At 39.5% G+C, this 21,578-nt stretch overlaps 1 protein-coding gene across 1 annotated transcript; it reads left to right on the forward strand.

Moving 5' to 3' along the window:
• Nucleotides 1-1,112: 1,112 nt before the first annotated feature.
• ppm1aa (protein phosphatase, Mg2+/Mn2+ dependent, 1Aa) lies at nucleotides 1,113-14,494 on the forward strand. Its single transcript, XM_061083279.1, has 6 exons — nucleotides 1,113-1,492; nucleotides 2,432-3,285; nucleotides 3,393-3,510; nucleotides 4,552-4,663; nucleotides 4,803-4,860; nucleotides 9,493-14,494. Exons 2-6 carry the CDS (start codon nucleotides 2,449-2,451, stop codon nucleotides 9,520-9,522), a joined length of 1,155 nt encoding a protein of 384 aa, XP_060939262.1. The 5' UTR covers nucleotides 1,113-1,492; nucleotides 2,432-2,448; the 3' UTR covers nucleotides 9,523-14,494.
• Nucleotides 14,495-21,578: the final 7,084 nt, after the last annotated feature.

Here is a 21,578-nt window from a genome sequence, read left to right on the forward strand (position 1 = left end):
ATCAACCGGCTCAAACTATCAAAAAACTGTCCTGTAAATTAAAGTTTCCTGATCAAGAGATATCAAATCTGGATAAATAAGAATAAAGAATAGTTAAATAGAGCTAAGAATCTTGGACTCATGAGGTTAAAGTTCCTTGCTTTGGCCCCACCAGTAATAATAACAACAAACAAATGGTTGCCATATCTATATTCATATTCAACTTTTATACATTTCTTTGCACTTTACCCTGCCTTTGTATAATAGCACTTGTAATATTTATATATCTATTCATTCAGAAACAGAATGCCTTAATTGTCACTGTAAGCTATGCATACAACAGTAATAGTTCTCTGGGTGCATTAAAACCCAAACAATCATACAACAGCACCAACCAAACCTCAACTGACTTAGAATAAATATATAAACACACTGATGAAAATGAACTTGCATTCAAAATATAAAAATGCTTTTTCTAATCCTTGATTTTCACAGTAATCTTTTAGCAAAAAGGGGGAGCAGGCCTCATTGCATTGCACTCCACAATTCTTGTGTGTAAGACAGATAAACATTTTAATTTCCATTAAATGCGTTCAACTTGCATATTCAGCCCTGTGAATAAAATATATTAATATTATTGTTACATTATTATTATTGTTGATTTTCTGTATATAAGCTGTTGTTGGTGTTATTATTAGTGGGATTTTCTGTACATAACTTAACTATTATAATTATTATTATTATAATTCCTGCTGTTGTAGTTAGTGTGATTTAATGTATATAACTTGGTGTTGTAGTTGTTATTATTGTTGTTATTAGTGTGACTGTATATAACTGGGACGTGTTGTTGTTATTATTGTTGTTGTTAGTGTGATTCTCTCTATATAACTTGGTGTTGTTGTTGTTATTATTGTTGTTGTTACTGTGACTCTCTGTATATAACGTGGTGTTGTTGTTGTTATTATTGTTGTTGTTACTGTGGCTCTCTGTACATAACGTGGTGTTGTATAGTCCATGTCCTCTGTGTGCAGCAGCAGTCACAGAAGCCTCGACTCTTCAGGGATGATGTCATGTTTTCGAGTACGCAACCTGCAACATCCGGGTCCTGCCTCAGCGACGCTTTGCTCCTGCGAAGCTAACGTTAGCTAGCGAGCTGTCAAGCTGTCAAGTGGAGAGGCTGGGACAGACGTTTCAGCTTCCCCTCCCCGGCTCGGCCACTCAAAGCTCCGGCCCTCAGATTCACATGAGGATCCGTCAGAACATACTTCAGGTCGCCAGCTGAGATAATGTAATGCAACACGGGCGCACGACTCTGCACTGAGACCATTTCTATGCACTGAGTCTCGAGTGACGATTGCTCACTGCTAGCTAACTGGCTAGCTAGCCTAGCTAACCCGCCGCGAACCTCCCCCTCCCGTTTCGTCGGTGTAACCTCTCCGGTGTGAACCACGGCCGGTCAGTCCTGCTCGCAGCCACAGCTCCGGTTTCTGTCAACCACAATTTTGGAAATTTGGTAAGTGATTGAAATGTTTACTCTCACGCCAGCAGCTGCAGGGGAACGCTGGGCAGTTAGCTACCCGAGCTAAGTTAGCATGTAGCCGTTGAACGTTAGCAAGGCCGAGGGCTATCCTTGCCTCAGCGTTACGCTAGCAGAGCAGGGCAGAGGGAGGCCTGTCAAAGTTAGCTGTGAGGGACAAGGGTCAAGGCCCGCAACTAGGCAAAGGCTGTTTGTTTATTTGGGTTGCGGTGACGACTTGGTGCCGAGCTAAGTTTACACGTCAATCCAACAACAAACGCTGTCATTCCAGAGCAGGTACACGCTGTGAATGAGCTCCACACGACGATAGAGTCGCTGCTGGGTTCGTCAGATCTCCTGAAATTGTGTTGTGTTTATCGAGTTACTGGTCGGTCGGTTAGCTGCCGTTAGCTCTGCAGGCTTGTAACGACAGCTTTAGCTGTCACCTCGACTGACTCGAACGATGAGGTGTTCTGCACTGCGAAGGTCAGAGAGGTGCTGGCCAGCGGGGGATTATGTGTTTGTAAAGTACGGTCAAATTACTCAATACGCGTGAGTACGTTTCACGAAAAACTTGATGAGCCTGTGGTTTAAGGGCGTTTCAGTTTGATCCACACCAGTGTTCCTAATATGTACCAAAAATTTGTTCACAGGTCTACTATTTTTAGACCAGGGCAGGGGCCTGCACTCAGCTCAGAGATGCTAATCCTTCTCTTCAAATTGATGGATGTGATCTTTTGTACATTTATCAATGAATATAAACAAATAAATAAAATGTCTATATGACAAAGTAGACATACATTATATGTATGGTTAAATATCAGAAAATGATTCAGATTTTTCCACTGCAGCTTTGCTTAATAATATGATAACAAACTGAATACATTTCTGTTCTATGTTATAATTAGATTTCTCTGTTTTTAATTTGTTTTACAGGTTTTAAGAGGAACACAATGGGTGCATTTCTGGACAAACCAAAGATGGAAAAGTACAATTCCCATGGTGAGGGTAACCACCTGAGGTATGGGCTGAGCAGCATGCAGGGTTGGCGGGTAGAGATGGAGGATGCACACACATCAGTAATTGGTCTGCCCCATGGTCTCGACCTCTGGTCATTCTTTGCCGTTTACGATGGGCATGCCGGCTCTCAGGTGGCCAAGTACTGCTGTGAGCACCTGTTGGAGCACATCACCAGCAACCCAGACTTCCAGAGTGCTCTGCAGGAGGACCCCTCTGTAGATAGCGTGAAGACCGGGATCCGCACAGGATTCCTGCAGATTGACGAACACATGCGAACCATCTCTGAGAAGAAGCACGGCGTGGACCGCAGTGGCTCCACTGCTGTGGGAGTGATGCTTTCTCCAAGCCATACCTACTTTATCAACTGTGGCGACTCACGGGGGATCCTCAGCCGGGGTGGAGCTGTGCACTTCTTTACACAAGATCACAAACCCAGCAACCCTCTGGAGAAGGAAAGGATCCAGAACGCCGGTGGCTCAGTCATGATCCAACGGGTTAATGGGTCCTTAGCAGTCTCTCGGGCTCTGGGAGACTTCGACTACAAGTGTGTGCATGGAAAAGGCCCGACAGAGCAGCTGGTTTCTCCTGAGCCTGAAGTTTATGCAATAGAAAGATGTGAAGGGGAAGATGAATTCATTATACTCGCTTGTGATGGCATCTGGGATGTCATGGCCAATGAGGAACTCTGTGACTTTGTCCGGTCAAGGCTAGAGGTTACAGATGATCTTGAAAGAGTCAGCAATGAAATTGTTGACACCTGCTTGTATAAGGTACAGTGTGTTCACATATCCTACCATAACAATTTGTTACACACTCTTCTCATTCGTTGTTCCGGCTGATTTACTTGACGTCTGTGTTTGTTCTTCCTTTTCCACAGGGAAGCCGGGACAATATGAGTGTTGTGATAATCTGCTTTCCCGGAGCCCCAAAGGTATCTCCAGAAGCAGTGAAACGAGAGGCTGAGCTGGATAAATACCTGGAAGGCAGAGTAGAAGGTAAGGGAGAAACATTATATTTGTCTATGTGGACCACAATTAATATCCGTCACGTTGATTATTGAATAATACTTTAATATATATACTCTAGGAACATTAGCAAAAAGAGCCAAGAATTATCCTAAAGCCTGTCTCAAAGAAAACAGTTTTAGATTGTTATGATCCCAAAGCATCTGCAGTGATGAGGAATAACAAATGTAAAAATAAACAAATACCTAACCGTATAAAGTTTAGTTTTTAAAATGTTTTCTAGTAATAGACACAAGAGACACAACTCCTGAGATGCAATTTAACCAGATCACATTTAACACCTCAGGCAGGTTTCGATCAACAGTTCAGTGTTTGTCATACTGTTTATAGTATTTAGACTATTATGTATGTTATAGTCATGCTAGAGAGTCACAAACTTACAGATGGATGTGTGTGTGGGTTAGAAAAGACCTAAATCGTATTTTCAAATTCCTTATTAATTCATCTTTTTGGACATATTGTTCAGCTCTGACAGTGACAACCAGGAACAAGTAACTTGTGTACAATAAGTTTTACTGGTTGACATTTTTCTTACTGTAGGTCACCACAGGTCTCAACAAGCTGTACCACTCCCCTTCAGTTGTTACACCAAACCTTTATATTTCCTATCAGGAGTCAAAATCTAGTGAAGTTGTTTTTTTTTATAAACCACAATCACACATTAACCTCAAAGGGCTGCATAGTCTATACAGCTTAATAGACCATTGATTCACATTAGGAAAATGTCCCTCCAGAGAAGGAATCATTTTTAGGAAGAGTCTTTTGCATCAATTATGCAGAGTATTTTCATCTAAAAAAAATGGTATGTCCATCTCCTCACAATTAACAAAACAGACCTGTGCTCATCTTTTCTGTAGTCTAAATATAAGTCTGGGTTGTTTCACCTGCATTCTTTTAAACATTGATACCAAGTTTTTCCAATATAACTGCACAAAGTAATATGATGTTTCTAGGTGCACTTCTGTGTAATATTGTCAAAGGGTCGAAAATAAATAATTTTGTTTCCAACAGAGATCCTTAAGAAGCATGGGGATGAAGGTGTCCCAGATTTGGTCCATGTTATGCGAACGTTAGCATCTGAGAGCATCCCGAACCTCCCTCCTGGAGGAGAGCTGGCAAGCAAGTGAGTGCTCTTTGTGGTTAAAACCTCATCAATCAATTACAGGTTTTTATTTAGGACAGTTTAAGTTGGATCACTGGGTATCTTGTTTTTACAAAGTGAAAACTAACATTTAACAATTGTGTACTTTTCTTTCCCTCAGACGAAGTGTTATTGAAGCGGTGTACAACAAGCTCAACCCCTACCGAAGTGATGACACAGTAAGTATCCCAGCTTGTCTCTAACTCTCTGTATGTTTGCATTTTTGGGGGCGTATGCATGCTTGTTGACATGTGATAAGCAAGTTTTAACACATTTTCTGCATGTCAGTCGTATTCAACAAGATGGAACAAGGAAATAGGCTCCTTGCCAAGTGATAAAAAAAGAGAAGAAAATGTATGTGATGACATAGTGACTTTTATTGGTTATTTATTTTCCTTCTCCCCGATTTGAAACCAAAAGCCACATAAAATTAATGAAAACTCATTTATTGTAATTCTACAAATTTTCTGTGACACCAGCAGAAAATGATCCAATTGCTTCTCTCTAGATAGTCATAGTAATTCCTCAGTCACAAAACTTGCTTTAATTTTGACAATTACCACAAGTGCATTGCAGGTCTTGTGCCAAACGACTCAGCCTCATACACCATGAGCTGATTTCAACAATTAGTGAGAGAGCTAATAAGGGATATTATCTGACATTTGTGTGAATGAAATAAAAAACTGCATTCTCTTACATATTGAAAGGTTAAAAGAAGCATTGCTCAGCAGTCCTTTGTGTACAAAGATAGCGCCCTTGTCTACAAGCGCCCTTGTCTTAAATTTTTTATCAGATAAGTTCACTGGTTCAGCTCTCAAATTGTGCTCGTCTCATCTTGTCCTTGACCATGAAAAATTGGCAATTTGTTTTAGGATTTCATGTTTGTATGAAGATGGATGTTTTGAATTACTTTCCCACAATGAGGTATCTCAGAAATTGGTGTACCTTCAGAATGCTGCCAGAGCTCTTGACTTGTCTGTATTATTTGGTGCAGTCTCAATACAAAATAGGCTAAATTAAGGTTTTGTTTGCCAACTGCTCACACAAAGCTTTCCATGGCAGAAAGTGAAATAAGTTTATTAGAAATGTTTGCAGATTAATTCAAAGTGGCTCATGGAAACCGTATACAGTATTTGTTACTGTATTCAGTCTATCTCAGTGAGTAGTAATTTGCACCTCCTTTGGCAGCGTCTCAACCTCAGGGTCTCCCAGGACACATCTCTGTAATCGTTGCACATCTGGATGATGTTAAGTTGTTTCTAGATTTGCAGGAATGGTAGAAACTGAACGGTTTAAATCAAATTATTGCAATATATCTTGATGCAATTCAAATGTGCAGTCTCACTTAGACACAAAAACTTAAACATTCTTGTTGTTGCACAGTAATTCACAGCTAAAATAGGATATCTTATCAATAAAATGTAAAAATCTTGTATTAGAGAGGGGACTGTGCTGTTACAAACACTGTGCACTGTTCTGGTCTTTTTAAAGCACTAGTGTTTGGCCTTTCCCACAAGTTTCTCCTGTAGATTTTGTTAGTTTTATTGTAGCTGCAGCAAAGTGTATACTGTGATCAGGACCACACTTGACAGCACGTTGCACTGTGAATGGAAAGTTATGTGGTTTTATCATCAGACCACAGACTTGTTTTTGAGTCACGTTCTTTGTGCATCCTCTTATCAAACAACTGACATTCTGTCATACAGGTCCTTGTTTGGTTTTGTTTTTTAAATGAATTTGTGACTGCTTTCAGTGTAGGTCTCATCTGTTACTTGTTCTGAGTTGTCCTTGGTGCTTTGGTCCAACCTGTCCACCTTGCCCGGCAGCTCAGTTTGTGATGGATAAACACTGAATAAAATCGTATTTGTCCCCTGGATGTATACATCCAGCTCACTCTGTCTCTTACCTCTTCATACAAGACACATAAATAGGTCATATTTATTGAATATAACAGATATTCACTGTCAGATGTGAACCCTAACAAAGACAAAGATATAGATCAGTGACAAGGAATCCTAATATGCCTTTATAAACTTGTACTGTAACACAAAAAACAAAAGGCCATGGGTCATTGAGGTAGTGTAATTGATTGCTTTATTGAGTGAAACTTGTTAACATAGTGTCATTCTGGAATAGTTCAGTATTGTGTATAAGCACATTTCACTTAAATCAATATGAAGGTCAAATGTTATCAGAAACGCTGCTTCATACAGACTGCAAACAGCTTTTGGGTGGCAATAGATCAGTTCAGCTGAATACAACTTATAGAGCTTTGTATGCAATCTGTGACTAACCTTGGAGACTCTTTGGTGGGTGTATTTAATTGTCTCTGTGAGGGCAGTGATTTTGCCTACAGCAGATATAATCACACTTTACAACTGCCTCTGCTATATTCTAGAATTTAGATTTGTGATCCACACCAAAGAAGTGGCAATAACAGAGCAGAGACTGCAAAACCTAAAGGCTGCACCATGTGGGCAGTTTTCTTAGCCACAGCAATCATAATATTGACTTTTGAATAGGGGAAGAAAAAAGTATGAGTCAAGCGTTAATTCTTTTATGTCAACCCAGGGAATATTCTCCTTTTAACTAAACTTGAAAAGAAATCTGCACTCTTCACATCACGTATATATATATACATATATTGTTTTCATCTTAGAATATAGGACCAGATGGTGAATATCCCTTGTAAGTTTGAAGGTCTTCTGCACAAATTAAGTTACCAACTACCAGAAGATCAAAGTAATTATTAGTGGCCACCGGCGGATGATAGTAGGGACATAACTTCAGTTGTGCACCTTAGAGTCATCAAGTGTTTTGGTCGTTTGAGGGTTTGCTGAGGCTGAAGGTAAATCTGACTGCCTACTTGCTTCTATAGCAATACTATGAAAACCAGCATTGCGATGTTTTTCTTTGGCACAATGTAGGGAAGTTGGATTCTGAATAGTTTTTTTTTATTGTAGTGTTACTTAAATTTGTTTTGAACTTGTGTTTATAAGCCTTTACTGCAGCTGATGTTCTGAATGAAAAGATTCTGAGGTTAGTTTGTCTGGCAAAAGTCAGCTTACTCATTGAACGCTCGTCATGTCATGGCACGCATTGAAATTCAGGCTGTCCTCATCAAGTTCCTGATTATTAGATACGTGTTCATACCGAGGCAGGTTTGAAACGTATTCATCTAAATGACACAGCAGACCAGTGTTTGCTCGAGCTAAAAAAAAAAATACAACCTAAGCACAAGATAAGAACTAACAGTTCTCATTCCCAAAAGAAAAGATGGTGCATAAGACGCTCAGTATATTTAATAAAGTGAAATGCATACTGATGTATCTTATATATGAAATACCAACAAATAAACCCCCTGAAACTTCTGTATTTTTCAAATCCAGTCGTCAGAAACATGAGTCATTTGCTCCAGTGCAACCAAATAATCTTTCATGTTGGCTTCTCTCTAAATTTGATTTGCATATGTGGTGAAACCCTTGTACCATAGCTTTCGCCCATCTAAATACTTGTCCATTCCTTGACCTGCACCTTGACATCAGCTGTGTCTCTGGTGAATCCTACAGGAAGAGGCACTTACACCAGTCATAATGTTAGCCACTCCCAGTACATGATTTAGCTCTTACGAATAAAATAGTAATGAAAGGTCATGATCAATCCGTCTGAACATGTTGATACAGGACGACGTTCTTTAAATACCGCATCATTCACAATCGAGCAAGATATTTTTGCAATGGCCTCCACCTGTGGCATGTTAAATATGTACAATTCAAAACATTGTTACATCCTTACAAGTGCCTAAAACAATCCTCAAGCTGTTTGCTTATCATTTGGTAGAGTTACACTTGGCGTCACATTGTATAATGGGAGTCTTGTTCTGACAAGGAAGAATTTGGTTTTCCTCTGTTTGGTTGTAAAGACTTACCATGTAGCCGGCATGTGTCCTGGTCAGTTAAATTCAGTTCATTATATCCTGAGCAGAGTCTGCCACATTTAGGCATAGAGGACATGTACGTGTAAATATTTAATGGAACATAAAGCTCCAGCTGCATCTGTTTTATGTGACCTCAGACTATTTGCAGTTAGATGGATGAATTTGTAGATCTTAAGTCAAGCATTTGATGATATTTCAGAGTCAATATATTCTCTATATAGTGTCTAGGATCATCAGCTGCCGGAACCGTTATTATAAGAGTTTGGATGTTTGTCCTGAGTTAAACAAACTGTTGAATTATAAACTTTTACGAGTGAGTCATGGCAAAAGCAGTATCTTCTCTATTGCCTGGTAAAACATATCAACATATGTCTACATATTCATAAAAAGCTTATTTCATTAGTAACTAAAATCATTACATTTACCTGAAATATACTTTATTTGTTCCAGCTAGTTGAGGACAAACCATATTAGTCACCTTTTAAAGTGTTGTGCTTTCAGACAAATATATGGTGTATCAGAAGCTCCAGACACTTGGTGCACATTAACTAAGCAATGATTTACAAGGAGGTAGCCTTATAAACCATAATTATGTCTGATATATGGCAATGGTACAAATCTATGTTGTATACTTGACAAGTTATTTAATGCTTTATTCATCAATAACAGAACATCTCCTGCCTTTCTGTGAAAGTATTTATCATAGCATTAAAACATGTTGTGGGGGTGTTGCTATACAACTTTCACTTCCTGGATTGTTTCTTCTGTCAGTTTGTATCATACATGCTTGAACCTGTCCAACTCTTGATAGAGATCTCATTGGATGTAGAGTCAGCGTCTGAAGGGTTTTTCCTTCCTCTCCTCTCTTATTAAGGACTCTGCGTCCACAGACGACATGTGGTAACACAACCTCCTACCACTAACACAGCATAGAGTTTACAAACCACCATCCTCTCAAGACCCACAGCAGCTCGGCTCAGCAGTCTGTCTCGCCGTCACTCTGAGCTTTTGGTTTTCTAAGAAGGGAATTTCATGGGAGGAGGAGGAGGAGGAGGAGGAAGAGGAGTTGCATGCACACAAACCTGGAATAGTGCAGCACCAGTCCACTCTGGAGTTCAGGATCCTCACCGTCTTGTCTCCCATTTATGTTCACCCACCTAAATACTCTCCTCTAAAGTAATCCATAACAAGTGAGTCCACAAGGTTTTCTTTTTTTGTTTTTGTTAAATAATCAGCTTAAGTAGTACTTTTTTTTTTGCTGTAATTAATTTGATTCACATTTCCTTGTGTGTGTTTGTATATTTCTGTTTTTGTGAAGTGCAATTGTCCTGTACAAACAGCCTGTATTTAATGCAGCTTGATTTTAAGTTAAAAAATGAAAGAAATGAAAAAGAGAACCTTTTATGCACTATCTGCCTTTTCCTGCTCTTCTGGAATTCTAACAAATGTCTGTTCAGTGGATATTTCTGCTTGTCCTCCAGACACAATGTCTCTGCGCTTTTACTTTCCTTTCTCTCCCTTTTCAGTTAGTCTCTGCTCCTTTAAGAAACGGGTAAATTGTATAGTTGACAGCACAGTAAGCTCTCTATATCAAAACCATTTAAATCCTAATTATTTTTTTCCCTGTGCTTTTTTTTAAAATTGTATTTTATTTTTGTAAGTGGCTTTCTGTACATGCTCAAATCATAATTGCAAAGTGTTTCTTGGTCATTTTTGGGAAGTGTGAAGCGAAACAAACATCTTTTTTTTTATTTCTTTCGAGGCGTCTGATTAAAAAAAAGGAGATAATACCCCTGTTAACATGTTTGTCTGTGTGGATAGATACCTGCAAGCGTGCGTGGGTGCTTGTGTGTATGTATGTGCGCACGTGTGTTAGTGTAAAGGCAATGACATTTGCTGAGGTGGTTCAGACGACAGACCAGGCTGGAGTTCTAAGGGAATCGCCCACTGCTTATTCATTGTCTGCCCTTTTTCTTTCAGCCGGTGCTCCATATCAACCCAAGATAGGCTCTCACTACTTCTAATTACAAAAAGCTTTGGTTAACAGAGTCTAAATGCTGTTAAGCTGTTTGAACAACTTCAAGCTATATATCAAAACTATACTGTAACCTGACACACGTAGCTCAATTTACCCATGGTGTTTCAGTGGTTTGCAGCTTTTCAACCATTGACCCATTTACACATTTGTTGTCATATTTTAATAACATGTTCTAAAAATTAATTGTAAGCAGTGCCCACTGTGGGTGCCATATGATTTATGATCACTTGTTTCAGCTTTACAACAGCCTATGCCAAGTTTTTATTTTGTTTTTCATGAGATTCTTTTTTTGTACGTGGTACACATTGAATTTTAGCTTCTACTTTTTTTTAGCATCTGATCATTTGACTGATGTGAACAGTTTAAGCACTGACTGTTTTAAAGAAAACCACCCATCACTAGGTTGAAAATAGGAGCAACATGGTCTTTGTTTGGACTTTCAAACCAAGAACAAATCCTCTTACTTCAATGAGTTCTCATGGTTGTATAGCACTTTTTTTAGTTCCCATCTGGTTTGCTCTGCTAAAAAGCACCCCCCGCGCCACCACAAGCCAGAGCACAATACAGTTCGCTGCTATAGTGTATGATCTGTGGGTTCTTTCTTTCAGTTAACCCTCCTCCTCCTAAAAACACAAATAGTCATTGACTAATTATGTATCTAACACACACACACTAGGTAGATCTCTCAAAGAGAAATGGTTTTATTTCAAATTTAATTTCTGCCATTTTTTTTTGTCTAAAATTGCATTGTTGGAAATTTATGTATGTATATATTTTTGACTTCAACTTTCAAGGAATAAATCATGTTGCTTGAGTTAGTTTTTTGCCATGGACAAAATATGATTCTGGTTGGTCTCGGTATGTTTAGTTGCATTTTATTATGTGTTGTGGCAAATAACTTTGGTGTCCCTCATAGCAACACTGAAGGTTTCATTTAGATAATACACAATAATGTGTTAAGTTTGTAATTCTTCATTCATCAAAATGACAATCCTAACGATTTTACTCCATTCAGACTTGTGGCATGTAGCACATTATAAAATCTTTATAATCTTAAACAAAAACACACTAACTTTGACTGTAATCCTAAATTAGATGCTTCCTAAAATCCCTTTTTGGCAACAAAAAAAAAAAAAAGTCCAAAGACCATTTTGTAATTAGGAAGTTAATATAACTAGACATAAAAAATATAAAGGAGAAACTAGAATTAGCCCCTGAAAAAAAGGCAGAGTGCTGTAAAGCAACCTCATTGTGAACTTTTTAGTTGCCGTTCCTCAGTTTTTTAAAGGTACTCAGTGGAGATTTCGACCACTGGTGGTGCTGTAGAGACATGTTTTGATCATTCTACTTGCACAAGGACGCACATACATTACATGAGATGAAAATGCCCTTCCGTGGACTGCAGGGTCAGTAATGTGTATCCACAGTTGGTTTGATTGTTACGTGGTATACAAGCGCCACTCAACCGATTAAAGAATACGATTTTTTAAAACATGAAAATATCCTTTAAAAATGTTGCGCGAGGTGTTGAATCTAAACCAAGCTCTGTGTTCACAGTTGAAACGTCCTAATACCTTTGAACAGTCAACTTATAAAAACACATGAATAACGTCATAATTCAGTGGAACATCAGAAAATGGATTTCTCTGTTTGCATGAAAATGTTGTTTCACTAAATATTCCTTCCCATGAAAAAGCAACAAAAACAAACTGTAAAAAATGTCTTTCAATTCACATCTTTCTGGTTTAAGATCACAGTATTGTATTACCACCACAATACTTCGCCATATTTGTAACCGTACTGTGCTCACATCATGAAAACTCAATTTCACTCTGTGTTTGTGGAAAAAAAAACCTTGTTGGTGTGTTTGAAAACATACTTTAAACAAATATTTTTTTAGACAGGCAGCTTATATTTCAACTCTGAACTCTTATTTTCACTGCATCGCCTGTATTTGTGCACAAAACGTCTCATCAAACCAGCACCCAGCTGATCTGGGAGGTGTTTGTGACTATTAAAGCGACTTAAATTGTTTTCTCCATGCTTGATAAAGAACAAACATGTTTTCTTAGATCTTCAGGCCGTTGACACCCCAACTCCCCCGAACTGTCCCGTATTTTACCCCATAAATTATATAAATCGTGACATGTCCCTTAATCGATGCTGGTTAATCCCCCAGTTTTATAACCCACCTATTCCCCTGAATGACAGATGTTGAAATTAACTTTTTTTATTTATTTAATACAAAATTGCTGTAGGAATGTTGTCAGATATTGACAGTGGCTTGGCTGTGATTTGTCACATCTGGGTGTTTTATTGATATGGTATGTGAAAAAAAAAAAAATTAGTGCATCCCCATCCCTGAGGGGGATAAAAAATAACAAAAAACAGAAAAAAGCCCCCAAGCATATATTCTCCTTGTTTTAATTTGTAATGACCTGAAATACCTCATAACATTTATAGGAAGTGTTTTTTTGTCTTGATATTATGAGATCCAAAACTGTTCAGAAAGCAGTTCATGTTAATCAGAGCCCGTTTTCTCATGGCCCTCCCTTAGAAGTTGTGATTTCTAACACTGATCTATTTGAGTGGGACACGCCTGTGCTCGTGTGCAGTATTTGAAGTGCTGATGATATATTACTAACTAGAAACACTATTGGCCTTTGATTATAAGCTGACCGGCCCCCTCTCAAGCAGCAGCGCCCTCAAATTCTCACCTGTGTAGCTGTATCGAGAGTTCAGGGTTTTTAGAAACGTGTGAGAAAAATAGGTGTGACTCAATGATCGTAGTCATATGCACTGATCATCTGTATAATCAGCTTTTTATTTCAGAAAGTTGTTATTGTCGAGGAAAAACAAATTATAAAGCTATTAACAGAGCTACCTTTGGTTGCCTGGAACGCATCCTGTATATTCTTGTACGACTACCTTGCAGAAGTTGAAGAGATTTAAAAACACTTGCGCCCTCTTGTGCACATCGATGTACCTCGGTTGTGGCGTTTACTGTGTGACCCTGAGCAGTGGCGGTTTGTGTGTCCCCTCGCAGGGCGACCCGAGCCCCACTTTGCTGACCTTTTTTCAGCTCATAAATAAGCTCACCGATTTGCCTTACCCAATCTCATGTTGCCCCCTAAAATACTTGTTCAACACAAACACTACGAGGAGGAGTATTGCTGCCGACATTAAGCTCTTCTAGATTCAAAAGCTCCTCTCCATGTCAGGGTACTAAAGCTATCAACAAAGTGACTTTGTCCTGGTTGTCACAAGGTACAACTTTTCCAACCATCGCTGGTTTGTATGTTTCATTTTCCCTCCATGTTTCCTTTTATTGAAGTTCGGTCTTGAAAGCTTATTCCACTCTCCACTGCAGATGATGTCATACTTTTAACAAATGCAAGTGTTTTAACATGGTAACCTCGTAAGCATTCAAAATCTGCATACATACATTAATGTCTGCTATATTTATGATTACATTCAAGAATAGCTTTAGAATGCTGTAGATAAGTATTGTCAATGTCCATTCAAATGCTTCAGAGGCCTCTGTGAGTGATTTTACAAAGTACAATAACTGTATATTTTGTATTATGTTCTAGCTCCAAAGGAATGGCAAAAAAAAAAAATGTTTAAAAAAGCTTTGTTCCCTGAACTAAATTGTACTATTTGTGTTGTTGATTGAACAAATTGCATTCCTTGCTTGTGAATTGATGCATTTCTCTCCCTGCTCCTTAAATTTTCTCCCATTCTTTCCCTCCTTTCTTTCATTTTTTAGCCTTTGAAGTTTGAATAAAATTTCTAGTTTGCAGAATGTATTACTAAATAAATGGGTTGTCATCTTGTACCTCTCATTTCATCACTTTTTATCTGTTCGGGCCTGTTGCACAAGGGAAACTTGAAGAAAAAATATACGGCTTTCATTGAAAGATGAACTGAAAAGAACCCTCATCAGTAAAAGAGTAAAAGTTACAACATCAATATAGGAGATTATTTTTGTTCACTTTCGAGCTAGTAACTTAGCATGAAAACAACACCTGTCTCCACATCTGCTCGGCAGTGAGGCATGCTGTGCTTAAAGCGCTGAGAGTATTGTAAACAATGGGGTTGGCCAAGGTATCCCAAATGAATTATATGACTCTGCATTGTGTTCTCTACAAAAACATTTGTTATTAGCTCATATTGGACAACATATGTGCTCATACCGATCTGTGTTGGCCGATATCGGCTGATCAAATCGACCAACTGATGTATTGATTGGTTTCTAGTCTCTAAGAGGATTCGTGGAGGATATTAACAGGAAATAGGAGTTACATAAGATATTGATTAAACGGTATGCAAATATTTCAGTTATCACATGACTCCAGACCCACGTTGTCAATTATTCCTCTAAGGCCAAGAAGAAGCTGATGTCAGTCTCTGCAGCTCTGGAGTAGTTTAATGATATTTAACAATGAAAAAAAATTTAATTTAAAGTGTAGAGGGAGTCCTATAAACATCTTTCTGGTATTTCTCATGTTAGCTCCAGTTTTCTGTATTATTAACATCCTTCTCACCTTACAAAGCTAAGTATCCGACTTCCTCAAAAATGTAAGTCCAGAGATCTTCTTTTTAAATCCTTAAAGATTCTTCCAGACACATGAATAAAGAATAGTATGTCTGCTGCAAAATAAAACAATGTTTTAATGATTTATTCCTGTTCCAAAAATGGCAGCTGGTTAACACATGCTCAGTTTGTATAACATAAACCAAAATATAAAACTATTCTTGCCATATACTCAATATGGTATATTTTGATGTATTTAATAATCTGTATTTTAATGCATTTTAACTATCATCTCAGGATACTATTGTAAGAAAATACAGTGTCAACCTGAGAAACCGTTTAAAAATCCTTTTCATCCAGATGTTAGAGGAGTCCTATGATTCCTGAGCTTCCCTCAGCACAGATGTAACCGTCGTCGAACAAGCTCAAATGAGCCGGTGTTTATTTTTTTGCAGTAGATCTACGCTGAGCTCTGTGACTTCTGTTGTTCTGGTAAAACACGAGAGTCACAAACCGCAGCTGTCCTCGCGTTACACCTTCAATCTCAGCATGTGATTTGCAGCTTCAGTGTTTGTACGATAAACTAACAAGCCCTTTCGCTGCTGCATGTTCGCAGCCCCACGAGCCCTTCACAGCACAGCGGTGTTGTTGACTCGTCTGGCTATCAGAGCCGCCACACTCGTCTCGCTGCCTCTTCTGTCAGTGTGTGTGTGTGTGTGTGTGGCAAGTGCACGTAAGGGGCTTGAGCTCGGAGGATGGTTCAGGGCAGTCCACAGCCACTGGGATTAAGAACTGTGGGAGGGATTACTTTAAATGTCAACATAATGTCATGAGCTGTGTTAGAAGGTCAAATGTTCAAACGGTGCTCAGTGGCGAGCAGTTAATAGATCAGGTACGATTTGGGTTATTGTGGCCCCTGTGATGAATTGACTAGCATGTTACAACAAGCTGTTTTTTGGGGGTGTAACTTTAACAAACACCGAAGCGAGGTCAGATTTATTTTTGCAGTTCGGCCTTTGCTTTGTTGCTCTAGCAACCATTTACATTCAAAAATTGCAAAGTGAGTATTTCCTGAATTTAAGAGGGAATCTGCTATAAAAGTGCATTCTTTAGTTTTTCTGAAGACCCAATATCTAAGTGATCAATTGGAATAGCACTGTTCTGATCAGCAGCTCACCAGAGGGGGGCAGTGTTAATTGCTCAGCCTGACACCAACAGGGGAATCCTCACTAAGACAAACCGTCCTCTGAAAGTTAATTATTGGAAATATTCAGTTTCCATTTATTATATAGGTGATAATGATGACAGCTTTTAGTTGCATACAATAAAAGCATGTAACACTTTTGTCTTTTCAGCCGTGTGGTTATAATTTCTTGATGAATAGACACAAGCAACACACGTAGTTTGTGACAAATTAATGTAAATGGCCATTGCCACTGTTTTTTTTACTAATAAATACTCTGAGTCTTCTCTGTTGCCTTGGAAACCTTTTCTGTCGGCTAGCGAGTTTCAATTTACCGGAGCCTAAAGTAAATATCACTAAATTGAGAAAATTCATAAGACCTTTCTAAAACCAGCTTGTTCTCTTTTAATGATGCACACTCGCCTTTGAGCCATTTGCACGTTAGAGAGACACAGAATGTGACTCATTAGATCCCGGGCCACCTGTGCACCCCTAATGAATCATGCTGCCCTTATATTCCTCCACATAAGAAAAAAAAAAAAAAAGTGCCCACGTCGGCAGAGGCCATCATCAAATGGAGCTGGCTCATCATCTGCCTGCCATTGTTTAGCGCATGTCATGCTCTGCTTCGCATGGCGGAAAAACCCATTTGAGCTCGACTAATGCGGCCATGCAGACACAGCAGTAAGAGGTGGGGGTGGTAGGCTCACTGCCTGCTCAGGATGGTCTCTGCGCCGAGGTCACTGAGCTCCACATTTGCTAATTTGGTTTGGAGTGCACCAGGAGTTGGCTGCTCGGTTTAAACAAAACAAAATGTGATGGGATTAAAAAGAGTGAAACAAGGGAAGGGACGTCCTCGGATTCCTGGATCGGGATCCGAGCCCGCACGACGTCGAGCCACTGTTCTCCTCCACCCGCCGAGCTCTCCTTCTCCATTTCCTCTCTCTGTGAGTGCTCTTGTTGCCCGAGGTCAGTTTGTCACAGAGAACACAAGCTTTTCTCACTTGGTTGCAGCGATTCAATGATTGGTGTGTACAAACAAGCATATCAAATGGGGATGACATGTACCCACCCCCCCATCCTCCTCCCTCATGCCTTGAATATGTCCTTCCTGCTCACTCTGCTACCGTCTCTCTCTCTCTTTCTCTCCCTCTCCCTCCGCACTTCCCTCCCTCTGTCTCTCACTTCTACTCGGTGGGAGCGAGTGTCCCCTGCATGAGGTGGGTTACACAAGCTGCTGCCCTGGGAATCCCGGGCCAGCTCATTATTCCGCACCCCTGAGACACAGCTCACTGTAAATTAGGACATCAAATGATGCAGGCTTGTTAAAGAGCCGCAGATAACACTCATTAGCATCAGCACCTTTCCTTGTTAGAGCCTGTATCAGCGCTCACTTCCCACCGCCACCATCACAACGTTGCGTCCTGTCATTCCCCCCCCCCACACACTGACTGGAAGGTTTAGGATTAATGTCAGCTCTCGCCGGCGGGGTCAGTGCTGTTGTGGTTCAGATACGGGGCTGATTGATCAGTGGTGGCGGGAAGCCGTGGAATTGGTTGACAGCTGCCGACTATCCCCGCCACTCATATCCATATTTCATTGTGTGGAAGCTGGGAACACAAACCCTGTCTCAGAATAACTCTCATTTGGCAAGTGGCTGACTAGTTGTGAGTCACTGCTACAGGGGGACAGACTGAAGACAGATACTTCTTTCAGTCTGGTATCCTGCAGCAGATGCCAAGTCGGTTTTACTCCTTTTGATGATTTTTTTTTTTGTTGCTCATTTTAAGTCTTGATGACTTTTTTTGATGTAATAAATCGTTTGAACAGTTAATTTGTATTTTCTCTTTACATAATCGCTATTGTTCGTCAGATGAGGAAACACATGGAGATGGATGATATGACTCCTCCCCAGAAGTGAAGCCAATTTATAATGATTGACCCCTAGTGGTTGGCTGCAATATTACAGGGCAAACATCCCACCTTCTCCATGTTAATGGATGGGACCGAACTAAACAGTTAAAGTGTACGTCAAATAAGTATTTCTCGAAAGGGGTTTCTGTCATCTTAGGTAGTTCTTATCCCACTGTTGTCTCTTCAGTTGTTCCTGCAGCACAACACCATCGCAACTGCACAGACTCTGGTTCCAAATTACATCGAATGTGCAAGATGGCTGTAACTGTATCTGGGATATTTGTTTAGAAACAAAATGCATTTAACACATATTTAGATCTCAAAGAAATGTACAGAACCTTTCAGTGAGAATTGCAGAATACAGGCTCCATCTTTTTTGTGGAAAACGTTAAATACAAAGCATGAAACAAGTGTTTTATGATAACAATTTGCACAGTCTCAAATGTTGGGCTGCTTGACATTTACACAGGAATTAGTTTGAACCTTTGTCAGCTTGTGCAGATGATGGATTTTACATCATGTAGACCCAGAAACCGTGAATTAAACTAATCTTGCGATAACCTGTGAAAAACTTTGGTATAATGTTTTTCTGTGGCTCTGGAGGAAGCTTTTTAAAGTCTGAAATAATATGTATGTATGAAATAATAACAAGTGTATACTAGCATGTGCTTGAAGCCTATACAAATGATGCTTCTGAGTTGCATTATGGAAATCGTAGAACAAAGGATATTTAAAATTCAGAATTGAATTGATTTAAATGTGTATCTCGCAGGTACGCTAAAAAGATGGAAGTCTAACTCTCAGCAACTGCCCTTTAAATCTGACAGAATCCTGCTAACCTTAATATGTCTCACCTTCTCAAAGTAATTTTAATTCATCATCAGTCTAAAAACTGCAAAATGTCATAATGTGGCAAGGAGAGGAAATCTTAAATTACACGTCTCAACTGCATAAGAAAAAAAAAAGTAGCGCAGAGAAGTGACCACTGAGGATTACACGAGGTGTAGCCTACATAAAAAGATAAGAAAATACTGCAATTCTATTTCATGTGTAAAACAGGTTAAATGCAATGTATCGATGAGGTTTCTAGATGTTTTCTCTAGATTGTCTGCTGCTGCTACAGGCGTACGGTATTTATTCCGAGCCTTTGTGGGCTGTCGCCTGTCAAATCCATACCAGAAATTTCCTTCATTACGCTGTTCGTCTAAAACCAACTATTGTCCTTTACTGTGAAAATGTGACTGATAGCAAATTGTTTTTCTTTTGTACCTGTGCAGCCTTTTCTTGTTTCCAGCATGCTCTCCTGTCTGTAATTGGGCTGCGGTGAGATGGAAATGTTCACGACTGTGCCTGGGTGTCTTGTCGTCTCAGTGCGTCCTCACCGTTAATGTTTTCTTTTCTTTTTAATCCTAACATCACACAGGTGTTGGTTTCTTTATTGCTATCTTTTCTGTCTTTTTTTCCCCATCACGTCTGCATGCTGTGTGGGACCTGGAAGCCTCAGTCCTGTTGCATGCCTTCAGCTCACTTCATCTGCACCTATATGCTCCCCCTTCATCTGCACCCTCCTCTTCTCCTCCCCAGGACCCAAACATCCTCTTCTTCCGTGGTTTCAGCTAAAACTGAAAGAAAGAACTAATGAGAGGATGCCAAGCCAAGCATTTCTCCATCATCATCCACTAAAGTGTCTGCTCTCACTTCCGTCAAGTTACACATCTAATATGTCAAAAAGCCCATTTTATCATCATATAGTTTCACCTGTTTAAAGATGAACTTATCCTCACCTGTTGCCATCATTGTTAACATCATTCCAAACAGCATCTTAATGCTAATTTTGATTCTGTACAAGACTCTGGGCAGGCATAGGAATTTACCAAGTCGTCATACCAAAATCTGGGCATTTTCATGTTACATTATCATGGATGGAGCTGGTAGCCACATTAATCAGTGCTGCGTGGGATTCTTTAAACCTCAGTAAAGCAGCGACACATCACTGAAACATGCTCAGAATATTACACTTATGAAGGTGCCTTGACTCCAGAGTTATTCCTGTGTTGATGTAATTTGTTTTTAGTCTCCGTTTCTGATTTTGTGTCCTTTAACTTGAGCTGCTTTCAGAAATGCACTGACGTTTTCATGAAATTTTACCAGAGTGGCAGCATGTGAGAACACAGCAAGACATTTTCTGGAAAAATTTGCAGTGATGACATTTCTAACACACGACAGAAGCTAAACTGATATAATACAAATATCTCATGATGAAAAAGAAGACACAGATGAAATGTGAATTCGGAAATATAACGATGTTCAAGAGCTTTTGTTGATAAGTGCCAATCCCGAAATTCTCAAACAAGCTGCACGGACTGCAAAAGACTGATGTTAATATATACGTCATATCCTGTTTCCTACATCCTCTACCCAGACGCCACTAATGTGGACAGTCTCCTCCTGCGCTCTTCATATGTCAAAGGCAAACTCCATTAAATGCCAGGGCCCAATTTTTACGAATATCTTCCAGATTTCTTGCCTGACAACGGCTGAATACATTTCTAGATGTATTTAGGTAATATTTCACTTTTTATTTTCCAACAACCCACTGTAGATGTTTTCTGCCAAGTCAAAATTAAAATAACATCAAAGTAATAAGTTTCATGGCTCCAGAAACACATCACTTTCTCACAAGTGGCTTACCAGCAGAGCTTATGGATGATTCCCCCTCACTCACAAGACTATTTTAGCTTTGGCTGGTAAAACTTTTATTTTGTTTCAGTCATCAACATCTCATCAGATCAGCTTGTTCCTGCAAACATTTAGTTAAGATGTTCGGCTACTGAGAAGAGTAAACTTCCATCCCTTTACATCAATCACTCTGTAAATAGGGGTAAAACCAATTTCTAAAGAAATCCGCCCCTTGGCTGCGGCACAAACTGCTGCAGCTCTGTTTTCTAATGTACTAGATCATGATTTCACCTTGCTGACTGTGCATCCACCTGTTGGACTTTTAAAAACCAGGTCCTTGTCATTCTAAAACAATGTAAAGAGGCATTAATCAAGCTCTTCATTCATGGCACCAGTATGTTTTTACTCAAGAGGAATCCATGTGTGTGTCCCTCAGATTTTCTCAGTCCATCATACAACTTGTCGTTCCTCTGTCTCTTACTGACCTCGCCACACGACTCGTAACTGAATAGTCTGTGGCAAACAATGGTGCTGAAGTAAGTTGCTGGTTCTAACGCTGTGACCCCAAAGTGAGCGTGTGTTTTTATTCCTGTTGTATGACCACAGAGG

This window comes from Limanda limanda, chromosome 12, assembly GCF_963576545.1.
Source record: "Limanda limanda chromosome 12, fLimLim1.1, whole genome shotgun sequence".
Taxonomy (NCBI): Eukaryota; Metazoa; Chordata; class Actinopteri; order Pleuronectiformes; family Pleuronectidae; genus Limanda; species Limanda limanda.